Here is a 12,159-nt window from a genome sequence, read left to right on the forward strand (position 1 = left end):
CCACCTCATTTCCATATCACAGGACATGGCCATGGAGGTGTAAGTGGAACACTGAGAACAAGAAGGGAGGGGGCACTGCCAGGGAGTGATGAGGGATTATGACTGGAGTCATAATTCATCTTCATATCCCGGGATTTGCCTCACACCTCCCCCCTTTTGAGGGCGCTAGGGGGCAGCACACTCCGGTGTTCCCCCGTGCGCCCGTCCGCGACCTCTCCTTGTCGGGACAGCCCGTCTGCGTTACCGTGGTCACGGCCCCTTTTGTGGCGAATGGTGAAGTTGTATTGCTGGAGCGCAAGGCTCCATCGCAACAATCGCCCATTCGTCCCAGAGACGGTGTGCAACCAGCTGAGGGGATTGTGGTCCGTCTCCACGATGAAGTGGCGCCCGTATAGATAGGGTTGCAGACGCTGCAGGGCCCACACTATGGCCAGGCACTCCTTCTCCATCGTGGAATAGGCAACTTCCCTTGGTAACAGCTTCCTGCTCGGGTACAAGACTGGGTGCTCTTGGCTCGCAGAGTCCACCTGGCTGAGCACCGCACCGAGGCCGAAGTCACTGGCGTCGGTCTGTACTACAAACGGCCGCGTGAAGTCGGCTGCCTGTAGCACGGGCGGGCTGGACAGGGCGTCCTTTAGGGCCCGGAAGGCTGTCTCGCAGTCCATTGTCCAATCGACTGCAGAGGGCAGCTTCTTCTTGGTGAGGTCCGTCAAGGGCTTTGCCAGGCTACTATAGCATGGAACAAACCTCCTATAGTACCCAGCGGTCCCCAAGAAGGACATCACCTGCTTCTTGGTCCTGGGGGTGGGCCAGGATGCGATGGCCTCCACTTTCTCAGGCTCGGGCTTCAGTGTTCTCCCACCTACCCGGTGACCGAGGTACTGGACCTCGCTCATGGCCAGCTGACACTTTCCCGGCTTGATGGTCAAACCTGCCCGGTGGATCCGCCTGAGCACCTGTGCTAGATGCTCTAGGTGGTCCTCCCAGGTGGGACTGAAGACGGCAATGTCATCCAGGTACGCGGCCGCGTACCCTTCAAGTCCCTTGAGCAGGGTGTTGACCATCCGCTGGAAAGTGGCAGGGGCATTCCTCATCCCGAATGGCATCACCGTGGACTCGTACAGTCCAAATGGGGTAATAAAGGCAGAGCGTTCCCTGGCCTTGCGAGTCAGGGGGATCTGCCAATATCCCCGGCTCAGATCCATGATGGTCAGGTACTGAGCCCCGGCCAACTGATCGAGCAGGTCATCGATGCGTGGCATTGGGTACGCATCGGCGACCGTGACCGCATTGAGCCCCCTGTAGTCCACGCAGAACCGAGTGGTTCGGTCCTTCTTAGGGACGAGGACTACAGGCGAGGCCCAAGCGCTGTTGGATGCCTGGATCACCCCCAGCTTCAGCATCTCGTCAATCTCCTGGCGCATGTGTTGCTGCACCTCCAGGGAGACCCGATATGCTGAACGCCGGATCGGGGGATGATCCCCAGTGTCCACGTGATGGACAGCCAAGTCAGTCCTTCCGGGCTGGTTGGTAAACAACCCCCGGAAGGGGTGTAGGGTGGCCCACAGCTGGGACCGTTGGTCCTCCAAGAGCTGGTGGCCAACCTCCACATCCTCAATGGATCCGCCTGCCCTAACCTGGGCTAGCATATCCAAGAGGGTTTCCGCTTCTCCCTCCTCGGGCAGGTTGCACACGGGGAGCGCACATGCCTCCCGCTCATGATGTGCCTTCATCATGTTCACATGGAAGGGCTTCCGCCTTCCACGGGCAGGGTCCAGGGTGACCAGGTACGTCACAGGGTTGAGCTGCTGGTACACGAGGTATGGGCCTTCCCAGGCTGCCTGAAGCTTGTCCTGTGGTACGGGGACCAGTACCCACACCTTTTGACCCACTTGGTAGGTCCTCTCACAAGCGTTCTGGTCGTACCAACGCTTCTGATCGGCCTGGGCTTGAGCCATATTGTCGTGTACCAGTTGCGTCAAGGCCTGCATTTTGTCCCGGAAGCGCATGACATACTCGATAACCGACACTCCAGGGGTGGCCAAATCCCCTTCCCAAGCCTCTTTCACCAGAGCCAGGGGGCCCCGCACACGTCGCCCGTACAGGAGCTCAAACGGTGAGAATCCTGTTGAGGCCTGTGGAACCTCCCGGTAAGCAAATAACAGGTGTGGGAGATACCGCTCCCAGTCACGCCCATGGGAGTCGACCAACATCTTAAGCATCTGCTTTAAGGTGCCATTGAACCGCTCGCACAGGCCATTAGTCTGTGGATGGTACGGGCTGGCCACCAGATGTCGCACCTGGACTTGCTTACAGAGGGCCTCCATCAGCTGGGACATGAATTGGGTCCCCCGGTCAGTGAGCATTTCCTGGGGAAAACCCACTCGGGAGAAAATCTCCAGCAATGCGGTGGCCACCTTGTCAGCCCGAATGGACGACAAGGCCACTGCTTCTGGGTACCGGGTGGCATAGTCCACTACCGTCAGTAGGAAGCGTTTCCCGGAGCTGCTGGGGATGGCCAGCGGGCCGACCAGATCCACAGCCACCCTCCTGAAAGGCTCATCGATGATTGGCAGAGATACTAGTGGGGCTTTGGGGCGTGGCCCCGCCTTCCCCACTCTCTGACAGGTTTCACACGAACGGCAGTAGGCAGCCACATCGGCCCCCATTTTTGGCCAGTAGAAATGCTGGTTTAACCTGGCCTTGGTCTTAGCGATCCCTAGGTGTCCGGCCATCGGAATCTCATGTGCGATCCGCAACAACTCCGTCCGGAACGGATAGGGTACCACCAACTGTCGGTCCCTGGGCCACGCCTCCGGTGAACCCTGCGGGACCGTGGCCCGGTACAGCCGTCCTTGGTCCCAGACCACTCGCTCCGGGTCCGAGTCCGAGGGAGGCTGTGCCGCCTGCTCCTTAAGAGCTTTCAGGCTGTCGTCAGCTTCTAACGCTGCCTGAAACCCCTGACTAGATGTGGCCAGAATCGACGAGACTGTCACATCTTCAGTCAGTACCCCGGGACCTGTGTCCTGGCCTCCACCTGACTCGGCTGCCACTTGGTCAGAAGGGGAAGAGCTATCGGACCTCCGGGAGGCCCCTTGGCTTCCAGCACTCCCACTGCAGGTGACAGCGGCCACAGCCGCTGCGACCGTGGGTCGTGCCTGCTCCTCCTCCGTTCCTGACCAAGTCGCCGGTTCAGGCAGACCTACCTGGCTTCCTGACACCCCGGTTGTGGGGGAACCATGCACCGAGATCTTACCTGGGAGCACTTCCGCTCCTGGACCGGCCCCAATCTCACCTGCCTGTTCCCCTCCTGCAGCAACAGAACCCCGCTGTGAAATCTCTGGGGACCCCACATTTGCTGTGGTAGCCCCCACCCCACACACTGGTCCTCCCCCTGCAGCACCCTGCTCTCTGCTTATCCCTGCAGAGGGCAGCAGATCCCAGCTCACAGGCTGGTTACTTGTAGAGGCATTGTCACACCTTTCTCTGACCCCCTCCCCTGTCACAGCTGCAGCTGTGTGTGTGTCTATGGTGTCTATGCAAGCAGAAATATCAGAGTTCACTCCCTCCTCCCTTACATCATTCATAGATAACACATTAACATTGTCCGGAGGCATGTCAGTACTGGCTGAAGGTTCAGCCCTTGGTTGGGGCCCAAACTGGGAGGTTATCTGCCCCAAATCTGTCCCAAGTAGCACGTTTGCGGGGATCCGATCAGTTACCCCCACCTCCCTCACCCCTCGCCCTGCGCCCCAGTCCACATAAATGTCAGCAACAGGCAGCGCCGGGTCAATGCCTCCAATCCCGGAGACAGCGAGGGTTTTTCCAGGGATCAAGTCTTGGGGGGACACCATCTCAGGCCGCACCAGAGTCACCTCCGAGGCGCTGTCTCGCAGTCCTATGGTCACAGACCGGCCGACGGTGACAGGTTGGAAGCTGTCCAGGGACCTACCACCACCCCCACCCACACAATACACCTTGGGCGGCCCTTGGGACGGGGACGGAGCCGGGGCCTTGGGACGCTGAGGGCACATGGCCTTGAAGTGTCCAGGTAGGTTGCACTGGTGGCACCGTCTTGGTTCCGCCACGGGCCTGGAGAGGGGAGTTGAGGGGGACACCCCCTGCAGTCTAGGGGCAGGTGGGGCAGTCGCAGAATTCATCTTACCCCCTCTCCAGGTGCTGCTGGTGGCCGCTCTCCTGGCCTCAGGGGCCCGGTTGTTGGTGTAGTCATCGGCAAGGGCAGCTGTAGCCGTGGACCCCTTTGGCTTCTGGTCTCGGATGAACTGGCGGAGATCCTCAGGGCAGTTCCACAAGAGTTGCTCCGTGATGAACAAGTCCAGGATCTCCGGTCCGGTGGAAAGCTGCAGGCCTTGGGTCCAGTGGTCGGCAGCTCGGGCAAGTGCCCGCCGGTGGTCAGCCCAGGAGTCCTTTGGTCCCTTCTGTAGGCTCCGGAACTTCTTGCGGTAGGACTCTGGAGTGAGGTTGTACTGTTGGATCAGGGCCCGCTTGATGGTGTCGTAGCCCTGATCTGCCTCAGCAGGCAAGTCCCCAAGGATATCCAGGGCCTTACCCCTTAAACGGGGGGTCAGGTATTTGGCCCACTGGTCCTTGTCCAGATGGTGCTGCAAGCAAGTCCGTTCAAAAGCAGTCAAGAAAGAGTCCAAGTCTCCATCCTTCTCCAGCACTGGGAAGTCCTCAACACGGACCTTTGGAAGTTTGGTGTCTCGAAGGTCACATGTGGCTGATGAGGGCCGGAGCTGAGCTAGCTGCAGCTGGTAGTCACGGTCTGCCTGTCGCTCTCGCTCTTCACGCGCTGCCTGCCGCTCTCGCTCCGCAGCCTCACGCTCTGCGTGCCGCTCCGCAGCCTCAGCGTCACGCGCTGCCTGCCGCTCTGCCCTGCGCTCTGCCAGGAGTTCCTTGTAGCCCTTCTGGTCTCCAGCCTGGAGAAGGGCCATAGCCATTTGAAGAAGGCTATCCGAGCCTCCCAGGCTCGGTGGAATGGCACGTGGTGATCTGCGGCACGCTGCAGAGCTAGGCGATTCACTGTCCCTTTCAGAGCGGAGGGCTGGCATCTGGCTCGTTGAGGAACCTTGGGTGAGCTCCTCCTCATCTTGTCCAGCAGTGCCAGGTTGCGCAATGTCCTCGGCAGAACGGTTTTCTGGCGTCGAGCTCCTGGAGGACTCGTGGGCAACCTCCTCATTGCTGTCCACAGCACCGTCCTCCCTCTCTTCGGCTCCTGCCTTAGCATTGGCCAGTTGCATAGCTCTGCTCCTGGTGCCATCAGCCATTCTTGCAGACTTTTGGTCACTGACACAGAACTGACACCTGATGCCTCCACACACCTTACAGTATCTGCACTCTGACACTCTAGTGTTGAGCTAGTCTGAAGACCCCAGCAGCCACAGCTGCTGCAGGCAGTCTTTAGTGTCTGGGAGTATGGGTCTCACACTCACACACACTATTATCTCGATCCCACCGCTATGCCACCAATATGTCACAAACCACCGGGGGGGTCACTCAGAAATCCCCCGCGCTGGCTACCAGTACGTCACAATCGGGGGGTAACAAGTGGGTGTCACCCCTCCTTTATACCTCCCGACCGACAGACAGAGCACGTGACGCGCTCTCTAGCGCCCCTCTTATAGTCAGGCCAATTATGGAATTGCCCGACAATAAGCAAGGAGGCCGCTATACTACTTATGCCGATTATTGAAGGGTCCCCGGTGAGAGTAAGGTATATATTCCCCCGACCTCCGCGGGCGGAATATATAAAATCTCCCCGAATCTCACTGGCCTCCCCACAATAATCCTTGGCACAATTCGCTGCCACCAACCGATTTACGGTAACTATTAGCCGAACACACAGACGTGGGATTCAAGATCGAGATAACAGAACAGCCCAAGATTAATTATATAATTTAATCAGCCTAAAGCACACTAGAAACTACAATATATACAATAGGGAATCTACAGAATATACATATGTCAGAGTACAGTTACAATCAAAGCATGGGTTACAAACAGGCATACACAGTTCCAGCAGTTACCTTGTTGCGTCTGGCCACAGGGGGGCGCTGTACCCAGGTTTCTAGGATCCTTCCCACAGATGTTTCCTACACGTGCCCCCAGCGAAAAGAACACTGGAAAATGGCCGAAGTAGGGTTATCAACCTGGACAAATCCAGGTCCCCTCCTACCTTCGTGACCTCAGAGGGAGCACTGCTCCACCCCTGGTTGGAGTTATGGACAAAATCCACAACATGGAATATGGCCATAACTTTGCCTGGGAGCGTCGTAGGCGGACGCCAACGCTCTCATTGTGACAGTTATGAATTTAGCTACAGAACGAGGGGACTCATGACCTGTCTGCCAGTTCCCCATTGGCTGATATCACGCCTGGGGCATTTCCCAATGTCCTGCTCCCATAAAAAGGGTGTGCCGGCATCGTCCGCATGCGGAGACACCATTTTTATGGTTGCCATATTTATTGGAAATATGGCTTGCGAGATATGAACCATTTTTTACTGGAGTCGTTCTGTCTGCTAGTTCCATAGCCTTGCTAATGAGATACAACTCTTGTTACAGGGTGACGGCAGGGAGTCATCCTGTGTCCATTGTTCCCACACCACCTCATTTCCATATCACAGGACATGGCCATGGAGGTGTAAGTGGAACACTGAGAACAAGAAGGGAGGGGGCACTGCCAGGGAGTGATGAGGGATTATGACTGGAGTCATAATTCATCTTCATATCCCGGGATTTGCCTCACAGTCTAGAAATAGGATTGTTGCTAAGTGGACTGCTAAAATGTGCCAGAATTATTAAAGACGTGTACCACAATTTGGATGTAAAATACTGGCATAATAAAGTTGTAGAAAAGTGTCCAAGGTGTGCCAAATCTATCACCCATTGTCTAAATTTTGTGTGTCTTCTGGTTGTTTCTTTAATTTAATTTTGTGTAATATTAAGAAATCAAAAACATTTTTTCATTGTACCACTTTGCACTATTAGGCACAAAAAACATTTTCTGCAAATGCCTTTTCCATCAGAATGAGACTTGCACAAATTAATACACATTCTGCACAAACATTCCCGTGAATGGAACAAATGTTCCTCTTTAAAAAGAGGTTGCTGAATGTTCACTAATGGTAGGTATTGGGGCAGAGTTGATGCTTTGGCATAAGTATCCAAGGCTAAAGGAATATTGCGGTATCACTGCCATCTGATTTACGTTCAGCCTAGACATGAAAGCACGCTTTGACTGTTTCATCAGTATGTTTCTTTTGCTTACATGCAAATATACTATGCCAGAAATGCCTTCTTTTTTTATTAGGAGAGACATTTTTACACAAAACATATTTCAGAGCTGTACGTGTGACGGTACGTCCTTACATGACCTGCGTAGAACAATTTATACCTCATGTGATCATATTTCTTGAATAGTGCGTTGTATTCTACAGCTCTCTGCTGTAACTCCACATCATGACAACATCCATATATAGACACCACTCGGCGGATACGACTGGTGAAGAAAGAAAAAACGTCATTTTATAACCATCCATGACATCTTTAAAAGGAAATTGGTCAGCAGGTTTTTGCTGTGTAAGTTAAAGCGAGCATGCTGCAAGGGTTAACAAAGAATGTTCAGGGATGCCTGTCTTTTCACAGTCCAATCTGTTGTTTATTTGTTATGTTTGTTTAAGCAGGAGGACCCTTATTGCTTGGACTACAATGTTACTCACACCACAGTTCGGCAGGCCCCCTCCTCTGATTGACAGCTCACTGTCAATGTACAATCTATATTTAGAGCCTGGGGTGGGCGGGACAGCTCTCTCAGCTCTGCTACATAGCTACATCTAAAACCTGATTGTGTCAAAATAGCTCCACCCAGTAATCTAAAAGATACATAGTTGTATTCAGAATCTCTTTGCCTACATCATGCTGCTCTCAGATGAGATAGCAAAAACCTGCTGACAGATTCCCTTTAAGGGGGTGATGTTGTTACTTATTCCTTACTTACTTTACGGCGTTGTTGAAGCGTGTACTAAGTTTCATGATTGCTGTTAGAGTGTATGCCCGTGTACTTGGCAGGGAAATATGTGATTGTAGAACGCCTTCCAGCACATCAAGAACATCATCCTCAGTCACCTAAAAGCAATTCTTATATTAGACTTTATCTATGTAATACGGTCAGTATGTGATGGCATGCTGCAATAATCACTATTAAGGATTACAATAATAACATTATGTAAACACAAAGCACCAAGGCAATGCTCTAATGCGCACGTCACATGAGACGATCTATCATGCGATATGTCGTCGAGGTCACGGTTTTCGTGACGCACATCCGGCATTGTTTGCAACGTTTCGTGTGACATCTCCGAGCGACTCTGAACGTTCGCAAATCGGTAACAAATCATGTATCGTTGACACATCGCTCATTTTTAAAAAGTCGTTTATTTTTCTTTGCGCAGGTTGTTCATCGTACCCGGGGCAGCACACATCGCTCCGTGTGACACCCCGGGAACGATGAACACAGCTTACCTGCGTCCCGCGGCTCCCGCCGGCAATGCGGAAGGAAGGAGGTGGACGGGATGTTTACGTCCCACTCATCTCCGCCCCTCCGCTTCTATTGGCCGGCGGCTTTGTGACGTCGCTGTGACGCCGAACGTACCACCCCCTTCAGGAAGTGGATGTTTTCCGCCCACAGCGACGTCGCTCAGCAAGTAAGTTACTACAAACCTAATTTGGATGCCTGGTCTTGAAAAGTAACAAGAGAAGCGTGGAATATTAAAAGGTCGAACATTTTTGCACCGAAATGGCGTGCGATATAATTTACAACTTTTTAACACCAGAAAACAGAAAATCTTTAAAGAGAACCTGTCAGCTGATACATGCTATTCAAACTGTGGGCAACATGTATTGGTCACTGACTGTATGATCATAGCCAGGTATTTTTCAGACTTTTAGTAGCCACCTGAGACCAAGTTGAGTGGACCTACCTGTTATTTTTATTATATAACAAAAAAATTGGTGACCCGGGGAAAGAGTTGAGGAATGTTTTTAAAATAAGTTGTTTGTGGAAGTGTGTTTTCCTTTTTATTAACTGGGTTAGTAATGGCCGTGTCTGATAGATGCCTCTCCATTACTAACATCAGGGCTGTGTTTTCGGATCATTCACAGTTGACCTCAACCCTAACTACAAATATTCACCGCACCAGAGCAATTGGGAAGGGCCGAGGTAAAGCGTCAGAGTTGGTGCATGTAATAGATATGCCACTTCTGCGGTGACTGCAGGCTGCTAGGGTTAGTCTGAGGGTCCAATAACCGTGGGCCTTCCCAGCCTGATAATATCAGCCCACAGCTGTCTACTTTAATTGTGCTCATTTTCAAAAATAGAGGGGACACCAGGTAGTTTTTTATAAATTATTTATTAGGTTAAACAAGCCTAAACACCCTTAAGTGCCATATGAAAGGCACTAACGGGTCCAAGTGTTTAATATGTAGGGGAGTTGTGAAATTATATATCTGCAATATGCTATCTATTCTACCTAATATATCTTTCTTTCATCTATCTACCTATATCTTTAGGAGCCCAGCACTCAAATGAAAAGATGAAACCAAATGAAAAGATGAAACTTTTTAATTGTGATCTGATCACAATTAAAAAGCTTCATCTTGTCATTAATTTGAGTGCTCGGTTCCTTTTATATACTATATATGGGGTGGGGCCCTCTCCGAGCACCTTCTTCCTTTTGGAGTGCTGTATTTCCTGTTTGCATATATCTTCATATTAGTTACTTTTCTCCTTTGAAATGTGTGCGTAAAAATTGGATGGCATACGGATGGTCAGTGTGCTGTCCGTTTTTTTCCTCGCACCCATAGCCTTGCATTGGTGAGTCTCATCCGATATACACAACCATACGCAACATCTTCCTTTTTTTTCCAACCCAATTAAATCTGAGGATAAACTTGCGATGAACACTGCTTCATTGAATAACATTTTCTTGCATTGCACATGTGTCACGCTTCCTGGTTCCCGTGCCCCGCTCTCCGGTTCCCGACGGCGTCCCAGGCTCACCACTCCGGTCCCGGTTTCCTCTCCCTCACCTGCACCCCCCCATGTGTCCTGCTCCCCGCTCCCGGCGCTCCTCTGCGACGCAGGACACACAGCCGGGCACTCCTGCTTCTTCCTCACCGCTTCCTGTACTGGCTTCTGGCACACGGGCCTCGCGCATGCGCATTAGGGCGCGCGCGCGGTCATTGACCCTTTCTTAAAGGGCCAGCACCTAGAAACAGGATATTGCATAGACAGGTACAGGGTATTTTAGGATTCTCTTTCCTGGTGGGCGGGGCCTGTTCTACGTGTTTAGTAAGCTAGGAGTTCAGGTCCCCGTATTGCTTTGTCCTGTATTAAACCCTGTCTGTCTCGCAGAGCCTGTCCTGCCACGCCAGCCGGTCCTGACCATGTCCGTTCCAGTCCTCCTGACGGTGACTTTGGCTGATGTTCCACCACCTCTTCAGCTCCGCCAGTCTCCGGTCCCTGGCTCCGTTTGGTGACCTGTCCTCTCGCTCAGCTGGTTCCAGATTCCACCTGACCCTACAACCCGGCCTCGGACCCTGAGCCTCGTCACCCGGACTACCATCTAGGACTCCGTGTTCCCAGGGACATCTACTTTCCAGCTCTCATACGGACTGTCCTGCTACCAGTAGTGCTTCGGCTGCCGTGCATCAGGGCCCTCTGGCGGGGTGACCGGCCTGGCTGCCTCACCAGGGGAATCCGGTGTACGGTCCAGTGTTTCCACCACCCGGACGTAACAACATGTCCGATTTATGTGTAAGTGGGAGAAAGTCCTTACTAGTAGGTTTTTCTCTCAAATGTTGCAGCGTTTCAGAGTAAAACATACCTGGCTCTGATCATGCAGCCAGTGGCTGATACATGCTGCCCGAACTGTATCAGCTGATAAGTTACCTTTAATACATGTCCCTCTTTGTGCCAAGCTAAACCTAAGCTCGAAAGCTTGCATCTATGATCTACTGTATCATACAAGTACAGATCTTGTATAGTAACCATGTACGGTGACGCCTAGAACATGTCAGACCTGACAAACTGGTACTCCCCTTAATCTTTCTGTTTAGCTTTCAGACACAGGTAAGATTCTCCATTACAGATCTCCACCACCCTTTTAGACAGTCAGATAGCCAATTGTTCGTTTGTGCAGGAACACTGGACTTGCCGCTATTCCGCCTTTGTATTTTAGGTTTTGCTTTTACATCTTTCATTGTATGGTAAAAATGAATTACTTACGATACTTTGGGTCAGTACAATCAGGGCAGTTTCGCACGACGTATACAAAATAGTTTCATCCAGAAAACTCAGACTTTTTTTCAGTTAGGCCTAAGCCACACGGCGAGAAAATCGGTGCGAGTGGAGTGCGATAAAACATCGCATTACCCTCGGACCAATTCTAGCCTGTGTGACAGCACACATGAGCGATTATTTTCTCATCCCTAATCGGACCGAGAATGCTGCGATTGTAAGGTGAGTCCCTTTTCTCTCGCACCCATTCAAGTGAATGGGGCGAGAAAAAAATCGCACTGCACTCGCGGTACATCGGTGTACCACGAGTGCAGGGTGAGAATCACAATAGCCAGCTACGGAGGAGAGAGGAAGAGAAATCCCTCCCCTCCTCCATGCCGGCCCGCTCCTCTGCAGTGCTGGTCCGCCCCTCCGCATCGCCGGCCCACCCCCCGCAGCTGTGGTCCGCTCGCAGGGTCGGACCTCAGACGCAGGCACACTCGCATGACAATCGGCTCCTGCTGTGCTGCCAGCGCGAGCGGAGTCTCATGTGAGCATCGCAGTAGTGCCCCGTGTGGCCCCAGCCTCATTCTTGTGCAATCTGTTTTTTTCTAACAGCTATTAATAATTTACAAGACCATTTACAGTTTTCTATGTTAAAGGGAATATGTCACCAGTATTTTGCTATTTAATCTGAGAGCAATGTAATGTTGGTGTTGAAACTCTAATTCCAGGGATTGTGTCACTTCTTAGGCTGTGTGTTGTAGTTTCAATACAACCAGTGTTTTATCGGCAGGGGATTATAATTACAGGGCTAGGACTCACATGCATGCCAGAGCAGTTAGGGTATGTGCACACATT

The 12,159-nt window shown here is 52.2% G+C and overlaps 1 protein-coding gene across 2 annotated transcripts in view; it reads right to left on the reverse strand.

The window, feature by feature from the left end:
- Positions 1-12,159, reverse strand: part of AP1G2 (adaptor related protein complex 1 subunit gamma 2) — a 63,733-nt gene that overhangs the window by 6,540 nt on the left and 45,034 nt on the right. For both annotated transcript variants that reach the window (XM_075319254.1, XM_075319246.1), the window contains exons 16-17: positions 8,020-8,147; positions 7,417-7,521 (exon numbers count right to left, since the gene is read on the reverse strand). In XM_075319254.1, the coding sequence (XP_075175369.1) occupies positions 7,417-7,521; positions 8,020-8,147 (233 nt within the window). The remainder of the gene's footprint in view (positions 1-7,416; positions 7,522-8,019; positions 8,148-12,159) is intronic.

Source organism: Anomaloglossus baeobatrachus, chromosome 1, assembly GCF_048569485.1.
Source record: "Anomaloglossus baeobatrachus isolate aAnoBae1 chromosome 1, aAnoBae1.hap1, whole genome shotgun sequence".
Taxonomy (NCBI): Eukaryota; Metazoa; Chordata; class Amphibia; order Anura; family Aromobatidae; genus Anomaloglossus; species Anomaloglossus baeobatrachus.